This window comes from Bufo bufo, chromosome 5 (genome assembly GCF_905171765.1).
Source record: "Bufo bufo chromosome 5, aBufBuf1.1, whole genome shotgun sequence".
Lineage (NCBI taxonomy): Eukaryota > Metazoa > Chordata > Amphibia > Anura > Bufonidae > Bufo > Bufo bufo.
The window spans coordinates 95,340,135-95,364,287 of NC_053393.1; the positions used below are offsets into that span (position 1 = coordinate 95,340,135).

General features: G+C 46.9%; 1 protein-coding gene across 1 annotated transcript in view; it reads right to left on the bottom strand.

Annotated features, from left to right (window-relative positions):
- The window catches only part of LOC121000978 (fatty acid-binding protein, adipocyte-like), a 29,954-nt gene extending 8,989 nt beyond the window's left edge, over positions 1–20,965 (bottom strand). Inside the window, exons 1-2 of the mRNA XM_040431828.1 lie at positions 20,863–20,965; positions 2,947–3,119 (exon numbers count right to left, since the gene is read on the bottom strand). Of these exons, the coding sequence (XP_040287762.1) occupies positions 2,947–3,119; positions 20,863–20,938 (249 nt within the window). The 5' untranslated portion in view covers positions 20,939–20,965. The remainder of the gene's footprint in view (positions 1–2,946; positions 3,120–20,862) is intronic.
- Positions 20,966–24,153: the final 3,188 nt, after the last annotated feature.

Below are 24,153 nucleotides of genomic sequence, written 5' to 3' on the forward strand. Positions count from 1 at the left end.
ATATAACGAATATAGCACTATATTCTCAATCTTCGTTATATTCTAGCAACCATTAGGAACCCAGCTCTAAGTTGAATTCGCAATGCGATTAATATAACCTGTATTAGGCTGAGTTCACACGGGCATTGCAGGAAAAGGTGCGGGTGCGTTGCGGGAACATGCACAATTTTTCCGCATGAGTGCAAAACATTGTAATGAGTTTTGCACGCGCTTGAGAAAAATCGGCATGTTTGGTACCCAAACCCGAACTTCTTCACAGAAGTTCAGGCTTGGGATCGGTGTTCTGTAGATTGTATTATTTTCCCTTATAACATGGTTATAAGGGAAAATAATAGCATTCTGAATACAGAATGCATAGTAAAATAGCGCTGGAGGGGTTAAAAAAAATAAATAAATTAAACTCACCTTAATCCACTTGCTCGCGCAGCCCGGCATCTCTTCTGTCTTCATCTTAGCTGTGTGCAGGAAAAGGACCTGTGATGACGTCACTCCGGTCATCACATGGTCCGTCACATGATCTTTTACCATGGTTATGGATAATGTGATGACCGGAGTGACGTCACCACAGGTCCTTTTCCTGCACAGCTAAGATGAAGACAGAAGAGATTCCGGGCTGCGCGATCAAGTGGATTAAGGTGAGTTTAATTATTTTTTATTTATTTTTTTAATTCCTCCAGCGCTATTTTACTATGCATTCTGTATTCAGAATGCTATTATTTTCCCTTATAACCATGTTATAAGGGAAAATAATAATGATCGAGTCTCCATCCCGATCGTCTCCTAGCAACCGTGCGTGAAAATCGCACCGCATCCGCACTTGCTTGCGGATGCTTGCGATTTTCACGCAGCCCCATTCACTTCTATGGGGCCTGCGTTGCGTGGAAAACGCACAATATAGAGCATGCTGTGATTTTCACGCAACGCATAAGTGATGCGTGAAAATCACAGCTCATGTGCACAGCCCCATAGAAATGAATGGGTCCAGATTCAGTGCGGGTGCAATGCGTTCACCTCCCGCATTGCACCCGCGCGGAATACTCGCCCGTGTGAACTCAGCCTTAATCGCATTGCGATTACAACTTAGATCTGAGTTCCAAATGGTTGTATTGCTAGAATTGACGAATATAGCACTATATTCTCAATCTTCGTTATATTCTAGCAATACAACCATTAGGAACCCAGCTCTAAGTTGAATTTGCAATGCGATTAATATAACCTGTATTAATCGCATTGCGATTACAACTTAGTCAAATTTGTGACACTGCAGCTTCAGAATGAATCTAAGATGGATGCTGTCCTTGCTTTTTGATAGGAGGTGGGAGGGTCTGGGAGGCTGGGTATGCTGATTGGCTGTATGTGTCTGCTGACTGAAGTACAGGGTCAAAGTTTGCTCAATGATGATGTATAGGGGGCGGACTGAACATCGCATATGTTCGCCCGCTGCGGCGAACAAGCTATGTTCGCCGGGAACTGTTCGCCGGCGAATAGTTCGGGACATCTCTACAGCTCTTATAATCCTTGCGGATTCTCTCTGCAGGAGTGCCCGGTGTCTGTCCCCACCTCGGGACCTAATTGGCACCTGCTCTATCCCAGCAAAAGAGGCACTGTGGATTGCCTCCATGTTCATTACATACATGCTCAATGAGCCTAGTGCAACCTTTTCCTGTTTTGAGAGAATTTAGGTGTTCCCTAAACCTCTTAAATAGGGGGCCGATAGTTTTGCCTATATAGAAGGCTCCGCATTGGCAAGTGACCAAGTAGACCACATAATTACTCCTGCAAGTTATAAATTGAGTGACGGGGTGCGAAACCCCCCCAAAAGACAGATAAGCCGCAAGATATAAGATATGTACAGATGCAATTGTCCGCTTGTGGTATACCACACAAATGCTTGCTTCACTTTCAGATTTGTGTTTCCTTTGGACTGTTCACAAGGACTTGAGTTGATTTTGGGCCATAAAAGTTATGAGCATGACCATCTTCTCTTGTTATGGGACGTTGGCAACGCCCTAGCTAACCCTCTATAGTACGGATGGCCATCTGGTCTGCACTGTACATACTCCCCATTTGAAATTTTCTTCACCATGTGCCCATTATTCAAAAAAAAAAAAAAAAAAGGGGAGGGGGGGCATGGAAATTCCCCCATGTGGGAGACTTAAGGATTCTGCGTCTCAAACCATTAGATCGAATGAGACCTATGGTACAATGTAGTTATTGGTCTTGGGGCCCCACTTCAGCTGGCTAATTGTATAGACTTCTAAGAAGATCTGTGTAAATCCCCCATATTCAATTCCAGCAGCGACCCAATAAATGAGAGGTTGTGGCACAGTCTGGCAGGGTGTTTGTGTTAGTAGAGTGATAATTCATGAAGGTTAGTACGGAGAACTTCATCTGAGATTTGATGGTACTGTACCTTATGGCGATTTTAAGATATACTATTCAAGGATTATTGAAAACAACTGGTAGAGGAAAAATTCTACATATATTCATGCAGGCAATCTGTTTATCAGTGGTTTAATTTTGTGAGTTGAGCTCCAAGAGTCTCCACTGTACAATGCGACAGGCAAGCCAAGTCTTACAGTGTCTCATATGTGGACCACAAGTTAATTTCTTTATGCATGCCTATGAGATGTCACTTCAATGTCTTATTGGCATGGACAGTGAAACTGACCTCCTTCCACACAACCTTGTTAGATTGTGAGCCCAAGGGCTGGGCACGAGGTGCCAGAAAACCAGGACAGAAATCAAGTCACAAAGCAGGTTACCTGCACTATTCTTCCCATTGTATACCTTACCAACGGATAAACATTTTTGTGGGAGTGCCTCTTTAGGCATGACCTACTCTAAGTAGTGAGAGCCTAAAAAAAAAAAAAAATCTGTGTATAGTGACTTTTTTAGTCTTCTGTATACCAAGTGAATTATACCCCACTTGGATTTTACACTCACCTTAACCTTTCTGCCTTCTGCAGTGATTTCATCAAACTCTTCATTCAATTTGAACTTCAGCTCTGTGTTCTTAGAGGTGCTCAATGTTTTTATTGACCACTGATCTTTATTTTCAGAGATGATCACATCAGGCTTCAAGTGTCTTCTAGCTTGTCGTAACATAAAACTCACCCCTGCAGGAAGAAAGAACTTTATAGGGCATGCAAACTTGCATTTAGACCAAAGCAGAGCAATACTTCATAATGTATAATAGATTACTAATAACTGCACATAGAAAATACACCTCAAATATGGAACAGCAGAAAATGAAATATACATGTGTGCACACTATGCAAATATACACCCTGAATGTTCAGCTTATTCGTGAGCTGGGACCTTATGATGATACAGCAACTAAAAACGAGGAGTTGTCTAAGACTACTCTCACACTAGCGTTTTTTGCTGGATCCAGCAGGTTTCAGCAAAAACGCTTCCATTACTGACAATACAACCATCTGCATCTTTTATGAACTGATCTGGTTGTATTATCTTTAACATAGCCAAGACGGATCCATCATGAACTCCATTGAGAGTCAATGGGGGAACTGATCCATTTTTTTATTGTGGCAGATTGGGTCAGAGAAAACGGATCCATCCCCATTGACTTGCATTGTGGGTCTTGATGGATCCATCTTGCTCCGCATCCCAGGACGGAAAGCAAACCACAGCATGCTGTGGTTTACTCTCCGGTATGAGAGCAGAATGCATTTTGGAGCACTCCGTTCTGTTGTTACATTTTGTCCACATTGACAATGAATGGGGACAAAACTGAAGAGTTTATTTCCGGTATTGAGACCCTATGACTGATCTCAATACCAGAAAATGGAAACGCTAGTGTAAAAGTAGCCTTAACCAGACAAATGAAAAGTAACCCCAAAAAAGGAAATGGGAGACAGCAAAGCTAAACTCCGAAGAACCAATAATGGGTTAGAAAGAGCATGAGCAAGACTTATGCAGAAGGTGTGTGTTGAGGAACGGTTGAGACATATGCATATATATCCATGCATGCCTGCAAACACGTGCGGGCATGTATGGTATATATGTGCATACATTAGCCATAGCATCATGGGACGATGTGCGCAGATGTGCCCAGCATCTGCGCACGTCTGCCCATGGTGATCCCCAGGGGCTCATGGTGGCCCCTGTGGGAAATATGTGCCCCCTTATATTGTAGGGGCTTGTGCCCTCTTATATTGTAGGGGCTTGTGCCCTCTTATATTGTAGGGGCTTGTGCCCTCTTATATTGTAGGGGCTTGTGCCCCCTTATCTGTGCCCCCTTATATATGAATGTGGCCCCTTAGATAATCCCCCTTAATATATGCCCCCTTATCATATATATATATGTGCCCCTATACAATTATATAGGAGGGCTTATTCCTGCCCCTATGTGAATAATGTCCGTTCATATATGCTTATAGATGTGCCCCAAGCATCTATGGACATATATGGCCGGAATCCCGCTCATATGCGCCTGCTGGGTGGGTGGAGGAGACAGACAGTTGGACAATTATGTCCAGCGTCGGCCTCTACAAAGGACAGAGGATCAAAAAGATCCTCTGCCCTTTGTCACCATCTCCGGCAGCGCTGGAGATGGTATGCCTAACAGGGACATGGGAACAGAGTTTCCATGCCCCTGTCTGCCGCTCACCTCCGGCTCTGTAATTACAGCGCCAGAGATGTGCGATATCTCCACAGGCGGGAGGATCAAAGGATCCCCCTGCCTGGGAGAGCGGGCTGGCGCAGGGCGGTAAAACGGGCGCGAGTGCTGCAGGGTTTAAATACCCCAGCAGCACTGCGCTCTGACAGTTCGGTCCCCCCCCCCCCCCCCTGAAGGTGAGCGCACCCGGCGCTGGGATAGAGAACCCCTGCCTGCCGCAGCAGAGCGCTGTGCTCTGCGCTCAGAAGTGGACCCCCTGCATGCCGGAGTGAAGATCCCCCCCCACTAAGAGGAGAGAGCGCAGCCAGCGAAGGAGCTGCGCTCCTGCACATACCCGAAAGGCTGGCAGCGCTCTGAAGAGAAGTGGAGGAGACTAGGCTGAGTAGTTGAGCCCAGAGCAGCCCTGAGGAGGAGAGCAGAAGGACGGAGCAGAAGTTATACAGTCTAAGTATCACTTTCCCTGTCCTGCCTCCTCCTTAACCCTTGCTGCCCTGAAATATCTCACTGCCCCCCTGCCATTAACCCCTTCAGTGCCCAGCAGTCCCCCAATGGCAATCCCAGCAGCATTGCTGCTGCCCTTAACCCCTGCCCTGCTGCCCCAGGTCACAGTCCCCTGCTCTGCAACTCTGCTCCCCAGTCCCCTGTTAACCCCTTCAGTGCCCTGTTCCCCGACTCTCCCCTGGTTACCCCTGGAACCCTATACATCCCCTGGTTCCCTGTGTGCCTGTTCTCCCCTGGTTTACCCTGTTATCACCCCCCATAGACCCCTGAACCCTGGTGGCCCTGCTGGTAAACCCTGATTAACCCCTGGTGGTTACCCTGGTCCCCTGCCTTGGTTCCTCTGTAGAGCATGCCTCTGCTCTGCAAACAATTAATTAACCCTTCGTCGTACCCCGTAGGGACAGTGAATAGTCAGGTGGGGTGGGTTGTTATATACTTGTATGTGTGAATTGTATAGTTAGTTGATGGGTGGAATTGGGAATGTGTAGTGTAGTTTAGGATTGTATATTTAGTGCTGTATTGTTAGTATTGCGTGCGTAGTGTATTGTTAATAAATACCGTTATATTTGTATCTGTGTAACGTGTAGTTATTGGCGATAGTTAGTAAGGCGCATGCAGCTAGAATAGCGATCAGTGTAGAGCATAGCGAAAGTATTGTTATATAAAGGCATAAATAGGCGGAGTTATCAATAGACGGCTCCTCCTATTTATGAATATTAATTATCAATATTTGCATAAATATTGGTGATTAATATCCCCCCTTTAACATTGGCGAGCCAGGCCCACTGCGTGGATTTTGCGCTTATTTTTGGTCTTAAGGTTGAGGGTCGCTAGTACTGTGAATTAGCGGGCGGGCAGGAGAGACGCGGTCAGCGGAGTGTCTGAGCGTCTAGTACCCGATAATTCGTACAGGAGAAGCGATACTTCCCTTAGAGTACCGGAAATAAAACAAAATCTTTTGCAGAGAATCTACAATTGTTCTGTGTACTAATATTTTTGTATTTGCTTTACACGGTCACCGTCGCTGGGAGAAGACAGCACCAACAAGAAGATGGAGGCTCAGAAAAATGTCACTGCATCGCTCAAGTGATTGCAAGGGAGAAGACACGTCACTGAAGGAGATCCATCTTCGTGGGAGCGGCGTACAAGTCAGGCTGGTCGGGAAGAGGCGATCCGGGAAAATGGACTTCTTCCAAGCAGCTGCGAGGTACGACGCCAAGGAGAAGATGGACACTCATCAAACGGTGAGTATGGACTTCCCCACACTGCAACACTTGAGCAGACACAGCACATTTAACCCCATCCTCCCCACTACATACAAGTCAGCAGAAATGCTGTGGTCCAATTTGTTAGCACAGGCTTGTACTTATGACAAGCTTTGTGTTAACAAACGGATGGTTTTGAACAAGGCCACCAAACGGCTTCGGATGCTCGCCAAACTCGTTCATACGTTTGAGGCTAGCATCTGCAAGCCAAAGGAAGTGGCGCTGGTGTCTCAGTCAACGGAGACAATTCCTCCGGCCATTCACTGCCAATGCTGTGCTAGTAATTCGGACCAGGTTTCGGCATTGCGGGCACAGCTGGCAGAGAATGTGCAGTCTACTGTTGACCGAGATGCGCAGGTGGCTAGGATAGAGTCACAGTTGGTAGAGCTGCAGAGGCAGAAGGAGGAAATTGAGGCTAAGTTGACTCAGTCTTATACTGAAGTCAAGGCCTTCAAGGAGCGGACTGCCTCTACTGACGTGACGGTAGCCAAATTGAAGGCTCAGGTTGCTGTAAGGTCCCAGCTAATGTCTGGCATGCAACAGGTTATCACCAAGTTGGTGCCGGCCCTTTCTTTTTCCGTAAAGCCAGGGTTGGAATCTCCCAAAACGTTGCCCTGTGCAGGGCCACAAGGGGGGAGAGTAGTCTGTGACCGGTCTGATCATCAGGTCAAGCCGGTCCAGACTAACAGAGATTTTTCCCTGACTTTGGGAAAAACAACTGTGGTGAAGAGTGCGTCCCTGAGGATGGAACAATTCAGGAGAAGGGAGCACGGCTGCAGTGTAGATGGACCTGGGTCATGCAGAGCAAACATCAGATGTTTTGCATGTGGTGGCCTAGGTCACATAGCGAGACACTGCGAAACAGATGGGAACATAACACACAGGACAGGAAACCAAGTCACGTGTTTCAGGTGTGGGAACAAAGGACACATTGCAAGGAATTGCCCTTGTGCAGGTAATTGCAATGTGTCCAACAGTATCAGCCAGGTAACAAATTGTGCAGTGGGGTCTAGTCAGCCTGGCCATAACGGGGTTACCTCTCGGCAGCATAACCAGCTGCTGAGGGGTCAGAATGGCCAAGCTAGGCTAGGCAACATTTGACACCCCTGTACGATTTGTTACACCGTTTGTTCCCTGTGTATGTCCATGTTGTGTGTTTTTGTTATCTGTTTGAGTTTTTCTTGATGTTGATGGTGGTAGTCCTTGTCTGCGGATGTGTTCTACCATGCTGATTTATGTAGTGGTGTAAGTCCCATCTGCTGTCTGTTTCATTCTGTGTCCCCTTGGAGTGGAACAGTGTTATACTGTGGATCGAGAACGCATAGGCTTGCGAGCAGATAATTTCACACGGGAAATCCTACACAAAGGATGATGTGATTTTATTCTGGGCAACCAGGGTCTCAGATCGATACAGATAGCACTGTTTTGCTCAAGGTTTTCGGTAGGACTGTGTTGCGCTGGGGACTGGGGCGGACAGACAACATTGGTGTAATGTTGTGCTGCGCACTTAATTCTAGTCCGGTCAGGTAGCACAGCTCTGATAGGGATTGGACGCAGAGTGTTTGGCAGCAGAATGTGGACTGTGTTCTTGTGTTGTGGGGTCCTGGGGAGCCAGGGCATGCCTATGCCATTGGTTCTGCGGGCCTCCACAAGATGGGATCACAGGGGGAAATCGGCCTGGGTACACACGAGCGGACGGGGATACGGTGCCATCAATAACAAGATGGTGCTTTGTCCACAGAGCTCCAGTTATCCTAACCTAGTAGGGTGGCCATCCTTATCTGTTGGTGCAGAGGGACACGCTCCTCTGAAGGTAGGATGTTCAGACACCAGTGTTGGGATGACGAGGGGTCCTGTGAGATAAAGGGCAGCTCAATGCCTTTCTCTACCCATGGGTCAAAGGTATTGGTGCTGGAAATTTTCACATTAATTGCACTGTTAGGGGAGAAATTCCCCTGGGAGCGCCTGGTATTTTCTTCTGCCATAGGTGTGATTTTATATGGAGCGGAAGAAAAACCCAGGAGACGCCACAGAAGAGACCAGCTATTCCCCCTGACACTGTTGTGAAGCTCCAGAGGATCCCACTGGATTTTGGCAACTAAGCGACCTCTACCTAGAGGTGTTCTAGAGAAGACTGTGCCACAATCCAGCGGGAGCATTATTTAAGGCTCTGGAGGAAGACTTGGGAGACGTTCGGGTGGAAGAACTTATTCACTTGTTTCACCCAGTGAAACTTCTTCTGGTTCTGGTCATCGTAATATCGGAGGGTCAAGGGACTTACTGACCAAATACACCAGAACCAGACAGAACTTTACAGAACTATCCGGAGGAGGAGGCTCAGGACATAACTCCAACTTTGTCCTGTAGCCAAATATTTTATGGACACTTTGTTTCCTATGAGGGTTCGGAACGTATAACATGTACTACCCTGAAACCCCATAGCACATTGTATTGTATATATATTGATTATGTTTGTTGGTTGATTGTGTACCCATAGACACTCTAGGTACAAATGTGTGACAGCCTACACCCAGGGAAACTCGCCCAACGCATTGCGGTGAGTTATAATTTGGCTGTACACATTTGCATCCTATAGTCGTTTCCCATTGACACAGGGGTCTGCGACCTACCTGTGTCTTTGGAGGTGTAGAGATATGCCAGGTTGCATGAGTCTCTATGGGTACACACATTTAATGGAATTTGGTGGTGTTGGGAGGGATGTGACATGTGTTTTGTGTGAATGGGGATAAGGTTAGGTCACGATAGGGACAGGCATCATTCATTTGCCACCTTGAACCCTGGAACGGTGAGGTTCTTAAGGGAAGGGCTGGAGGTGTAGTGTGGCGGAGGTGTTCTCCGCAGTAGAATTTAGGTACTGTGACATCGCCGCTTGAGAGTCTGACCTGCCTTGTAAAGACCTATTAATCTGTCCACGGGAGAACCGCACCCATCAAGATGGAAACAGATGTTGGATGAAAGTGGTGATTGAAGAAAGTTGGGACTGAGGTTGTGAGGGTGAACCCGCTCCAGATTCCTTGGAGGCGGGCCATACCTGAAGATCGGCAGAACTACCGAGACTGTGGGGGTGTGGTCACTCCAAAGTGGGGGGTGGCCGACACTAAAAGTCTGTTAAAGAAAGGCCAGTTAAAGACTGCAAAGAGTGAACCCGCTCCAGATTTGGGGGGGGACGACGACACCTGAAGATCGGCAATTACCTAGAGACTGTGGGGGTGTGGTCACTCCAAAGTGGGGGTGGCCGACACGAAAAGACTGTTAAAGAGACTGTGGGTGTGTGGTATCAAGAAGAAGACGGTGTATCCTGTGGACGGAGGAGTAAGTTACGGTGAAGGGCAGGTCGGAGGAAGACGGATGTCTAAGTGCCTAAAGATCAGTGTGCACTACAGTTCTTCCTGAACTTCCACCAAAGATGGGGTTGAAGGGGGGCAAATATATCTCAACCCGTTCCCCCATTATATTGTCGTATTATATAGTCCGACAACAGGGGGATTGTTGAGGAACGGTTGAGACATATGCATATATATCCATGCATGCCTGCAAACACGTGCGGGCATGTATGGTATATATGTGCATACATTAGCCATAGCATCATGGGACGATGTGCGCAGATGTGCCCAGCATCTGCGCACGTCTGCCCATGGTGATCCCCAGGGGCTCATGGTGGCCCCTGTGGGAAATATGTGCCCCCTTATATTGTAGGGGCTTGTGCCCTCTTATATTGTAGGGGCTTGTGCCCTCTTATATTGTAGGGGCTTGTGCCCTCTTATATTGTAGGGGCTTGTGCCCCCTTATCTGTGCCCCCTTATATATGAATGTGGCCCCTTAGATAATCCCCCTTAATATATGCCCCCTTATCATATATATATATGTGCCCCTATACAATTATATAGGAGGGCTTATTCCTGCCCCTATGTGAATAATGTCCGTTCATATATGCTTATAGATGTGCCCCAAGCATCTATGGACATATATGGCCGGAATCCCGCTCATATGCGCCTGCTGGGTGGGTGGAGGAGACAGACAGTTGGACAATTATGTCCAGCGTCGGCCTCTACAAAGGACAGAGGATCAAAAAGATCCTCTGCCCTTTGTCACCATCTCCGGCAGCGCTGGAGATGGTATGCCTAACAGGGACATGGGAACAGAGTTCCCATGCCCCTGTCTGCCGCTCACCTCCGGCTCTGTAATTACAGCGCCAGAGATGTGCGATATCTCCACAGGCGGGAGGATCAAAGGATCCCCCCGCCTGGGAGAGCGGGCTGGCGCAGGGCGGTAAAACGGGCGCGAGGGCTGCAGGGTTTAAATACCCCAGCAGCACTGCGCTCTGACAGTTCGGTCCCCCCCCCCCCCCCTGAAGGTGAGCGCACCCGGCGCTGGGATAGAGAACCCCTGCCTGCCGCAGCAGAGCGCTGTGCTCTGCGCTCAGAAGTGGACCCCCTGCATGCCGGAGTGAAGATCCCCCCCCCACTAAGAGGAGAGAGCGCAGCCAGCGAAGGACCTGCGCTCCTGCACATACCCGAAAGGCTGGCAGCGCTCTGAAGAGAAGTGGAGGAGACTAGGCTGAGTAGTTGAGCCCAGAGCAGCCCTGAGGAGGAGAGCAGAAGGACGGAGCAGAAGTTATACAGTCTAAGTATCACTTTCCCTGTCCTGCCTCCTCCTTAACCCTTGCTGCCCTGAAATATCTCACTGCCCCCCTGCCATTAACCCCTTCAGTGCCCAGCAGTCCCCCAATGGCAATCCCAGCAGCATTGCTGCTGCCCTTAACCCCTGCCCTGCTGCCCCAGGTCACAGTCCCCTGCTCTGCAACTCTGCTCCCCAGTCCCCTGTTAACCCCTTCAGTGCCCTGTTCCCCGACTCTCCCCTGGTTACCCCTGGAACCCTATACATCCCCTGGTTCCCTGTGTGCCTGTTCTCCCCTGGTTTACCCTGTTATCACCCCCCATAGACCCCTGAACCCTGGTGGCCCTGCTGGTAAACCCTGATTAACCCCTGGTGGTTACCCTGGTCCCCTGCCTTGGTTCCTCTGTAGAGCATGCCTCTGCTCTGCAAACAATTAATTAACCCTTCGTCGTACCCCGTAGGGACAGTGAATAGTCAGGTGGGGTGGGTTGTTATATACTTGTATGTGTGAATTGTATAGTTAGTTGATGGGTGGAATTGGGAATGTGTAGTGTAGTTTAGGATTGTATATTTAGTGCTGTATTGTTAGTATTGCGTGCGTAGTGTATTGTTAATAAATACCGTTATATTTGTATCTGTGTAACGTGTAGTTATTGGCGATAGTTAGTAAGGCGCATGCAGCTAGAATAGCGATCAGTGTAGAGCAGGGGTGCACAACCTGCGGCCCGGGGGCCACATGCGGCCCTTGATACCATTCTGTGCGGCCCCCAACCATCTGGTAACAGACATGTATGCCTATGTCTTGTGGCTGCTCACATGTATTTTTCATGTATTTCTCCCATTAGATGGGAGTCCTGGAAGTGTAACTAGATATTAATGTTATATAATGTGTTTTCAATATGCCATAAGTACAATATTTCAGTTGTTAATACACCTTTAAATTCTTATTTCGGCCCTCGTCATTGGTTCAGTCTGGCAATGTGGCCCCCAACCAGGAAACGTTGTGCACCCCTGGTGTAGAGCATAGCGAAAGTATTGTTATATAAAGGCATAAATAGGCGGAGTTATCAATAGACGGCTCCTCCTATTTATGAATATTAATTATCAATATTTGCATAAATATTGGTGATTAATATCCCCCCTTTAACATTGGCGAGCCAGGCCCACTGCGTGGATTTTGCGCTTATTTTTGGTCTTAAGGTTGAGGGTCGCTAGTACTGTGAATTAGCGGGCGGGCAGGAGAGACGCGGTGAGCGGAGTGTCTGAGCGTCTAGTACCCGATAATTCGTACAGGAGAAGCGATACTTCCCTTAGAGTACCGGAAATAAAACAAAATCTTTTGCAGAGAATCTACAATTGTTCTGTGTACTAATATTTTTGTATTTGCTTTACACGGTCACCGTCGCTGGGAGAAGACAGCACCAACAAGAAGATGGAGGCTCAGAAAAATGTCACTGCATCGCTCAAGTGATTGCAAGGGAGAAGACACGTCACTGAAGGAGATCCATCTTCGTGGGAGCGGCGTACAAGTCAGGCTGGTCGGGAAGAGGCGATCCGGGAAAATGGACTTCTTCCAAGCAGCTGCGAGGTACGACGCCAAGGAGAAGATGGACACTCATCAAACGGTGAGTATGGACTTCCCCACACTGCAACACTTGAGCAGACACAGCACATTTAACCCCATCCTCCCCACTACATACAAGTCAGCAGAAATGCTGTGGTCCAATTTGTTAGCACAGGCTTGTACTTATGACAAGCTTTGTGTTAACAAACGGATGGTTTTGAACAAGGCCACCAAACGGCTTCGGATGCTCGCCAAACTCGTTCATACGTTTGAGGCTAGCATCTGCAAGCCAAAGGAAGTGGCGCTGGTGTCTCAGTCAACGGAGACAATTCCTCCGGCCATTCACTGCCAATGCTGTGCTAGTAATTCGGACCAGGTTTCGGCATTGCGGGCACAGCTGGCAGAGAATGTGCAGTCTACTGTTGACCGAGATGCGCAGGTGGCTAGGATAGAGTCACAGTTGGTAGAGCTGCAGAGGCAGAAGGAGGAAATTGAGGCTAAGTTGACTCAGTCTTATACTGAAGTCAAGGCCTTCAAGGAGCGGACTGCCTCTACTGACGTGACGGTAGCCAAATTGAAGGCTCAGGTTGCTGTAAGGTCCCAGCTAATGTCTGGCATGCAACAGGTTATCACCAAGTTGGTGCCGGCCCTTTCTTTTTCCGTAAAGCCAGGGTTGGAATCTCCCAAAACGTTGCCCTGTGCAGGGCCACAAGGGGGGAGAGTAGTCTGTGACCGGTCTGATCATCAGGTCAAGCCGGTCCAGACTAACAGAGATTTTTCCCTGACTTTGGGAAAAACAACTGTGGTGAAGAGTGCGTCCCTGAGGATGGAACAATTCAGGAGAAGGGAGCACGGCTGCAGTGTAGATGGACCTGGGTCATGCAGAGCAAACATCAGATGTTTTGCATGTGGTGGCCTAGGTCACATAGCGAGACACTGCGAAACAGATGGGAACATAACACACAGGACAGGAAACCAAGTCACGTGTTTCAGGTGTGGGAACAAAGGACACATTGCAAGGAATTGCCCTTGTGCAGGTAATTGCAATGTGTCCAACAGTATCAGCCAGGTAACAAATTGTGCAGTGGGGTCTAGTCAGCCTGGCCATAACGGGGTTACCTCTCGGCAGCATAACCAGCTGCTGAGGGGTCAGAATGGCCAAGCTAGGCTAGGCAACATTTGACACCCCTGTACGATTTGTTACACCGTTTGTTCCCTGTGTATGTCCATGTTGTGTGTTTTTGTTATCTGTTTGAGTTTTTCTTGATGTTGATGGTGGTAGTCCTTGTCTGCGGATGTGTTCTACCATGCTGATTTATGTAGTGGTGTAAGTCCCATCTGCTGTCTGTTTCATTCTGTGTCCCCTTGGAGTGGAACAGTGTTATACTGTGGATCGAGAACGCATAGGCTTGCGAGCAGATAATTTCACACGGGAAATCCTACACAAAGGATGATGTGATTTTATTCTGGGCAACCAGGGTCTCAGATCGATACAGATAGCACTGTTTTGCTCAAGGTTTTCGGTAGGACTGTGTTGCGCTGGGGACTGGGGCGGACAGACAACATTGGTGTAATGTTGTGCTGCGCACTTAATTCTAGTCCGGTCAGGTAGCACAGCTCTGATAGGGATTGGACGCAGAGTGTTTGGCAGCAGAATGTGGACTGTGTTCTTGTGTTGTGGGGTCCTGGGGAGCCAGGGCATGCCTATGCCATTGGTTCTGCGGGCCTCCACAAGATGGGATCACAGGGGGAAATCGGCCTGGGTACACACGAGCGGACGGGGATACGGTGCCATCAATAACAAGATGGTGCTTTGTCCACAGAGCTCCAGTTATCCTAACCTAGTAGGGTGGCCATCCTTATCTGTTGGTGCAGAGGGACACGCTCCTCTGAAGGTAGGATGTTCAGACACCAGTGTTGGGATGACGAGGGGTCCTGTGAGATAAAGGGCAGCTCAATGCCTTTCTCTACCCATGGGTCAAAGGTATTGGTGCTGGAAATTTTCACATTAATTGCACTGTTAGGGGAGAAATTCCCCTGGGAGCGCCTGGTATTTTCTTCTGCCATAGGTGTGATTTTATATGGAGCGGAAGAAAAACCCAGGAGACGCCACAGAAGAGACCAGCTATTCCCCCTGACACTGTTGTGAAGCTCCAGAGGATCCCACTGGATTTTGGCAACTAAGCGACCTCTACCTAGAGGTGTTCTAGAGAAGACTGTGCCACAATCCAGCGGGAGCATTATTTAAGGCTCTGGAGGAAGACTTGGGAGACGTTCGGGTGGAAGAACTTATTCACTTGTTTCACCCAGTGAAACTTCTTCTGGTTCTGGTCATCGTAATATCGGAGGGTCAAGGGACTTACTGACCAAATACACCAGAACCAGACAGAACTTTACAGAACTATCCGGAGGAGGAGGCTCAGGACATAACTCCAACTTTGTCCTGTAGCCAAATATTTTATGGACACTTTGTTTCCTATGAGGGTTCGGAACGTATAACATGTACTACCCTGAAACCCCATAGCACATTGTATTGTATATATATTGATTATGTTTGTTGGTTGATTGTGTACCCATAGACACTCTAGGTACAAATGTGTGACAGCCTACACCCAGGGAAACTCGCCCAACGCATTGCGGTGAGTTATAATTTGGCTGTACACATTTGCATCCTATAGTCGTTTCCCATTGACACAGGGGTCTGCGACCTACCTGTGTCTTTGGAGGTGTAGAGATATGCCAGGTTGCATGAGTCTCTATGGGTACACACATTTAATGGAATTTGGTGGTGTTGGGAGGGATGTGACATGTGTTTTGTGTGAATGGGGATAAGGTTAGGTCACGATAGGGACAGGCATCATTCATTTGCCACCTTGAACCCTGGAACGGTGAGGTTCTTAAGGGAAGGGCTGGAGGTGTAGTGTGGCGGAGGTGTTCTCCGCAGTAGAATTTAGGTACTGTGACATCGCCGCTTGAGAGTCTGACCTGCCTTGTAAAGACCTATTAATCTGTCCACGGGAGAACCGCACCCATCAAGATGGAAACAGATGTTGGATGAAAGTGGTGATTGAAGAAAGTTGGGACTGAGGTTGTGAGGGTGAACCCGCTCCAGATTCCTTGGAGGCGGGCCATACCTGAAGATCGGCAGAACTACCGAGACTGTGGGGGTGTGGTCACTCCAAAGTGGGGGGTGGCCGACACTAAAAGTCTGTTAAAGAAAGGCCAGTTAAAGACTGCAAAGAGTGAACCCGCTCCAGATTTGGGGGGGGACGACGACACCTGAAGATCGGCAATTACCTAGAGACTGTGGGGGTGTGGTCACTCCAAAGTGGGGGTGGCCGACACGAAAAGACTGTTAAAGAGACTGTGGGTGTGTGGTATCAAGAAGAAGACGGTGTATCCTGTGGACGGAGGAGTAAGTTACGGTGAAGGGCAGGTCGGAGGAAGACGGATGTCTAAGTGCCTAAAGATCAGTGTGCACTACAGTTCTTCCTGAACTTCCACCAAAGATGGGGTTGAAGGGGGGCAAATATATCTCAACCCGTTCCCCCATTATATTGTCGTATTATATAGTCCGACAACAGGGGGATTGTTGAGGAACGGTTGAGACATATGCATATATATCCATGCATGCCTGCAAACACGTGCGGGCATGTATGGTATATATGTGCATACATTAGCCATAGCATCATGGGACGATGTGCGCAGATGTGCCCAGCATCTGCGCACGTCTGCCCATGGTGATCCCCAGGGGCTCATGGTGGCCCCTGTGGGAAATATGTGCCCCCTTATATTGTAGGGGCTTGTGCCCTCTTATATTGTAGGGGCTTGTGCCCTCTTATATTGTAGGGGCTTGTGCCCTCTTATATTGTAGGGGCTTGTGCCCCCTTATCTGTGCCCCCTTATATATGAATGTGGCCCCTTAGATAATCCCCCTTAATATATGCCCCCTTATCATATATATATATGTGCCCCTATACAATTATATAGGAGGGCTTATTCCTGCCCCTATGTGAATAATGTCCGTTCATATATGCTTATAGATGTGCCCCAAGCATCTATGGACATATATGGCCGGAATCCCGCTCATATGCGCCTGCTGGGTGGGTGGAGGAGACAGACAGTTGGACAATTATGTCCAGCGTCGGCCTCTACAAAGGACAGAGGATCAAAAAGATCCTCTGCCCTTTGTCACCATCTCCGGCAGCGCTGGAGATGGTATGCCTAACAGGGACATGGGAACAGAGTTCCCATGCCCCTGTCTGCCGCTCACCTCCGGCTCTGTAATTACAGCGCCAGAGATGTGCGATATCTCCACAGGCGGGAGGATCAAAGGATCCCCCTGCCTGGGAGAGCGGGCTGGCGCAGGGCGGTAAAACGGGCGCGAGTGCTGCAGGGTTTAAATACCCCAGCAGCACTGCGCTCTGACAGTTCGGTCCCCCCCCCCCCCCCCTGAAGGTGAGCGCACCCGGCGCTGGGATAGAGAACCCCTGCCTGCCGCAGCAGAGCGCTGTGCTCTGCGCTCAGAAGTGGACCCCCTGCATGCCGGAGTGAAGATCCCCCCCCCACTAAGAGGAGAGAGCGCAGCCAGCGAAGGAGCTGCGCTCCTGCACATACCCGAAAGGCTGGCAGCGCTCTGAAGAGAAGTGGAGGAGACTAGGCTGAGTAGTTGAGCCCAGAGCAGCCCTGAGGAGGAGAGCAGAAGGACGGAGCAGAAGTTATACAGTCTAAGTATCACTTTCCCTGTCCTGCCTCCTCCTTAACCCTTGCTGCCCTGAAATATCTCACTGCCCCCCTGCCATTAACCCCTTCAGTGCCCAGCAGTCCCCCAATGGCAATCCCAGCAGCATTGCTGCTGCCCTTAACCCCTGCCCTGCTGCCCCAGGTCACAGTCCCCTGCTCTGCAACTCTGCTCCCCAGTCCCCTGTTAACCCCTTCAGTGCCCTGTTCCCCGACTCTCCCCTGGTTACCCCTGGAACCCTATACATCCCCTGGTTCCCTGTGTGCCTGTTCTCCCCTGGTTTACCCTGTTATCACCCCCCATAGACCCCTGAACCCTGGTGGCCCTGCTGGTAAACCCTGATTAACCCCTGGTGGTTACCCTGGTCCCCTGCCTTGGTTCCTCTGTAGAGCATGCCTCTGCTCTGCAAACAATTAATTAACCCTTCGTCGTACCCCGTAGGGACAGTGAATAGTCAGGTGGGGTGGGTTGTTATATACTTGTATGTGTGAATTGTATAGTTAGTTGATGGGTGGAATTGGGAATGTGTAGTGTAGTTTAGGATTGTATATTTAGTGCTGTATTGTTAGTATTGCGTGCGTAGTGTATTGTTAATAAATACCGTTATATTTGTATCTGTGTAACGTGTAGTTATTGGCGATAGTTAGTAAGGCGCATGCAGCTAGAATAGCGATCAGTGTAGAGCATAGCGAAAGTATTGTTATATAAAGGCATAAATAGGCAGAGTTATCAATAGACGGCTCCTCCTATTTATGAATATTAATTATCAATATTTGCATAAATATTGGTGATTAATATCCCCCCTTTAACAGTGTGCACAGGACAAACTGTAGTGATTATTGGCGGCTATAATATAATCACTGAGACCAGACCAAGGTTTGTATAGATTGCTACTGTACTAGTGGCTTTGAGACAACAGAGAACCTCTGTAGAGGAACAGTATAGGTCTTCCTTTCCAATAACTCATCATAGGATACATTCTTATTTCTCCAGCAATCTGTTAATTCTCTTAAGCTATGAAATTCATTAGTCCAGTCCCTTACATGTAATTGACTAGAAAAGTAAGAAGCCTCTGATGGTCGATAGATATGATGCCAATTTTCAACCCTAGGATTGCTTGTCAGGAAGTCTGCAGCAGCCGACAAAAAAAATAAAAAATTACACTGCTGGATGTGTCACAAGTTATAGTCTGCACTAAACAAAGAGAATGCACTGGCTTCTCATGCGCTCAATGCATACATCCATATATTTGCGGATCCGTGATGGCTGTCCCACAGATTATAGTACATGTCCTATTAATTTCCATAGCCCTTTCTATTCATGGGATTGAGAAAAATATGGAACGGATCTGTAGTTTGCAGATGTTTATGGACTGAAATATTGACTGAGTGCATGAAGACTTCTGTACAGAAAAGGTGATGCTAAACTTGGTTTTTCTCAAACTGTACTAGCGTGTCCGAAAAATCTGTCTAAAAATGGGCGAATCTAGGGTTTCAACACTTTTTCCATGCGACAAGGGGGTAGGGTCTAAAATGCACCAAAATAGGTCTCAAAATAAGCCAATAAATAGTTGGAATAGAGTCAGAAGAGTGTCTACCCCTGCACCAGATTCATCATCCAGCCTAAGCCCCTATGACAGTGACAGCATAAAGTACAAAGGTATATTATATTGCAAATGCTATGCTAATAATTTAGAGATGCTTAGCAAATACATTTTGTACAAAATCATTTGAGCCCAAGGCGATCTCTATAAGATGGGTCCTAACACTAAAACTCACCTGTTATGTGCCATGACAGCGACCATGAAATTCAGGAAGTGCAGGTCCCACATGCATGCTGGGCCCCTTTTGGTTTATATCTGTGTGGTGCCAAAATGGCCTCCATTGAATCCAGGGACTACAAATACCAGCATGCATGCTGAGCAAACTATGTACTCATGCTAATTAAAATCAGCCTGTGAGGCAAACCATTTATAGACTGAGCGCCCAGACTGCAACCCAAAACCTACTTTTTAGCAAAGTGCCAACACAGCAATTTAACCTACTACAGTCCAATATAGTGCATCTTCCATGTACTTTATCAGTTAGCTATGGTAGCCTGCCTACATTCAATGTGCTGCCTGTGCTGTTTATAGTGCGCCCTGCGCTGATGAAGCGCAGGAAAAGTCTAAGGCATATTGGTACACCATAGACTTTTTCCAGGGTGCTGGTGCCCACAGAGCCCCTTGTGCCATAGGTTCACCACCACTGCCCCATGATAAAACTGGTGCAGTTCTAGATGTTTTACTCTATCTATAGAATTAGTAAATCTGGACCAGTGTCCTGCAATAATTGGGATTATAACTGCAGGATATGGCCCACAAAATACAGAAATCGTGGAATCTAGACACTGCTAAAGGATCTCATTAGGGTTATCAGCCACAAGTAATTACATTTGTAACTAGAGAATTTCCAACTTACGCCTCATTCACATGTCAACAGGTTCCATCAGCGAATTTGAGCCAAAACCAGGTGCGGATCTAAACACAGAACAGGTGCAGATCTTTCCCTTACACCTTATGTCTGTGGAGGCTCCAATCCTTGTTTTGGCTCACAATCACTGATGGAAATCGCTGACCAAATACTGAAGTGTGAATGAGGCTTTAGGCGGCATTTACACAATGGGGTTTTTTGTTGCAGCTTTTGAAGCCGAAACAACGAGTGGATGAGAAGGCTCAGCCTTTATGTGTGCTTCATGTATGATCAGTTCCCGGCTTTGGCTTCAAAAACTGCATAAAAAAGCTGAATGAGTAAACCCAGCCATAAGGCTAAATGACTCAGGGGTCACTGAACATCTACTAGGACTTAGGTAGCAGAGTAAACAATCCATCTGAAAGTCTTTCGCCATGTGGCTACAATTATAGCATATACATACGTATAGATTGTGCTCTCGGTGACCTGCGCATTTCCAAGCAGCCTATTTAGTCAGTTCTTTCATTGCATTGAAAGACTCATGGCACCTGCATTCTGCAGAGTATGGTATGGAGTCATGAAACTCCTTGTAACCATCCAGGTTTAAAAAAAATAAAAAATTTACTATTTGATAAAGACCAAATCTGTTAGGAAATTGCTAGTGATGCGACTTTCCAATAGTATAAATGTGGCTCCATCTTATAGCTTCACAAGAGTACGAGCCGTGAGAACAGCCAACGATTGTGGCTTTCCATATGAAGGCTGCAGGGGAACGACTTGGATATAGCCAAATACTTTTAAGGCACCTTAACAAGAGTGGAGCACACTTCTACAAGCAAAACCCAGCAGAGAACATAGCAGAATAATGCTCCATTGAACACCAATTCCATACATCTGAACAGTTCTGCAGCACATGCATGGATTTTAACAAATATTAATGCATAAGAAACCAGCAATTCCTGCAACAAATCTGCCGCATGTGAATATAGCCAGAAGCTTGAGCAATCACACAGACCTTGATAAATCCCAGCCATACTCTCACATTTCTATAGACAACTTACCAATTTCCTCCAAGAACTTGTCAATATCATCAATGTTCTCTGGGAGCGTCCAGGTACCCACCATTGCGTCACCCATTGTGGCTAAAGGCAGCAGAAGACAAGGTGTTTGGTGCAGAAAGTGGATAGCTCTAAGGAGCCCACGAGCCTTTATAGAGGTGCTGAGCTGTGATGTCACCACAAGTGGTTCAGCTGAGAGAAAACTCCCTCGTCCTCCAGCGCTGATTCAGCACTGATTTACAACACAACTTCCCTTCTTCCACTGTTTGAACAAGAAATAGCTTGTTAGGACAGCCATTTGTAGAGACGAGCGATTTTCTCAAAAATTCAATTCGGCCGGTTCCCCAAATTTTTCAATTTGCTTTGATCCGAATTTATTCGTGGCGAATTACGTTAAAAAACAGCTACAGTATTTCCGGACACCAGAGAGCCTTTATAGGGGTGTAGAACAATGTGCCTTGCAGTAACACACATAGGGAGTCTGCTGTGGTAGTGAAACAATACTGTGAGTCAGTATGACATGTAGATGACAGGAGTCACTCTTAGAATCACTGCACACTTCACTTATTTGGGCAGTCACGGGGCCAAAACTGACCAAATAACTGAAGTATCAACTCAGCCTTACAGGTCGATGTTAGCGTCAAGAAGAAGCGCACTCCTTTTACACCCTGGTCAGCTGACTCCACATAGATGTCTACAGAACCTTTTCAATTAAGCGCTTATACAAGTAGAGCCCCCCTGACAGAGTGGAGAGGGTGTCATCAGTAAGTTTGTGTTGACGTCACTGATTAATTTGCCCTTCCTGTCCGTCAGAACAATAACTCACAAAAAACGGATCCTATCAAGCAAGATACAAAGCATTTCCCTAGGCCAATACCATCACAGGACCGCAGCTTTTGCGGATGACCTTTTAATTGTAATCTCCAACCCCGAGGAAGCCCTCCCCACCATTATGTCATTATTTGATCAGTATAGTGTAGTCTCTAACTTCAAGATCAACTTTTCTAAATCAGAAGCCCTACAGATCAACATCCCAAATAAGATCCTAGCCACACTCAAACGTTCCTCCCCGTTTAAATGGCCCACAACAGCAATTAAGTTCTTAGGGGTTAATGTCCCGGCTGACTTGAACTTGTTGTTTAAAATCAACTACATCCCATTACTTTCTAAGATCAGATCCTTTGTCATCTCCCTAAAAGTACCATACATGTCCTGGTTTGGTAGAAAAAATCTATTATCTACATTTGTTTTACCCCAACTTTTGTATTTATTTCAAGCACTCCCGATACATATACCTGCATCCTTCTTTACTCAAATTAGGAGGGTATTCACATCCTTTTTATGGAAAACAAAAAGACCCAGATTAGCTTACTCACTTCTTACTCAGAGGAAACACAAAGGAGGCATATCGTTGCCTGACATGGCTTTATATAATAGGGCCATTCAATTAGCTAGATGGGCGCTTCTAGCAAATGAAAAGATACAGGCACCCTTTCTGGATATAGAGAGGACTTTATTAGGTATGCACAGACATGCTATAATGTGGTTACCAGATGTCCCGCTCTCTCTCTGCCAGGAAATGTGCACATTGACCAAAAGTATGCTAGTCAGCTATCGCAACTCCCCAGTTGCCTCCCCAAAAGGAAGAAAAGTATCAAAAATAGCTCCACTAGATGTACTACCTTACCTATTTAACAAGATGGGAGGGGGAGACAAAAGTTGGTGGCACTCTTTGGGAAATTTCAGGATAGGTTAGGTGACAGAAACCAATCACTTCCCATCTTTAGAGGACGTTCATGATAAGTTAGGTAGAGAGCCTCCTACCCCAATACAAATTTGGGATTTCAAAAAGACATGTGGGAAATATGAAAAAGCTTCAGACCATATGTTTTTGGATCCCACATGGCTTGAAAATTTCACTATTCTCCCTGCACCCTTGAAGAAGTCACTCTCAGTCACGTATAACAACTTATTGACTACACTCGCTGTCTCTGAACCATACTATATACATCAATGGGAAAAAGATTTGGGAAGGAGCCTATCGGATACTGAATCCTCATACGTTCTATCCCATGCAAAGGGATTCTCCACTTCGCTACCAGGAAAATTCCTACAAAACCATTACCAGATGGTATAAGACACCTGTTTATTTGTTCTCCATAGGACTTTCTCCCACAAATCAATGTTGGAGATGTCAATCAGATGTAGAATCCAGGATTCACATCTGGTGGTCGTGCCCTTTAATAACACAATTCTGGAAGGAGGTCGAGGGGGCTATTAACTCCATATGTTCAACATTTATAACCCTCACTCCAGAGCTAGTGTTTTTGTGGATCCCTACCTCCAATTTCCAACCTTAGAAAGAAGATCTCCCTACTCACATGATTGCTACAGCAAAATTGCTCATTCCAACAAAATGGAGAGACACTTCTCCACCAGATTTAAAATTGTGGTTCAACAAAATGCACCAGCTACATAGAATGGAGGAGATGGTGGGATGGATCCATGGCAATAGGCTCAGGCATCTTGAAGTATGGTTCCCCTGGAAAAGGTCTCAAGCAGTTAGGGACTCAGAGGTTCTAGACCGAGTAGAAGTTTGATCTGATAGTTAGCTCTTATTGAATTTCAGTGATTCTCCTGATAAAGCGCCCTTCCAGGGTGGGATTTGGCGTTTTCTGCCCCCGTTCTAGATTGAGCCTGAGGAATTTATGCCCCACCACTACATATGGGAAAAGCATAATACATCTTATATTTACAGTATAATATTTGCCTTGCCTTCATTAATTTCACACTCTACCCTTAAAGGGTTCATGAATCTCCAGCCACCAAAGAGCCTACCCGTTTTTTATCCTCTTATTATTTCCCCCTATCTTTTACCTTTTATTTTACATTATATCCCCCATGTTTCTTCTCATGTTGTTCATTTTGTATACCGACTGTGTATTTTGAAGGAAATATGCTTATGATTGTACTCAGCTTTGCATTGTAACTCGCATTAATGCTCACTCAATGTATGTATTATAACATAAGCAACTATGCATATTATTTTTCACTTGTAAGCTTTGAAACAATAAAAAGAGATTTACAAAAAAAAAACGGATCCTGTCTGTGGAGCATACGCCTTCACTCGGTCAGCCTTTGCGCATTAATACATTAGTATTGGTAATGCCCAAAAAAACAGGAGTGGATCTAAAACAGAGATGAAACGTGAATGGAATATTTGCATGTCTTCTGTGTTTTGTACCCTCTCCTGCTTTTGGCTACCAAATCATAAGCCAATTCTGATGGGAACAG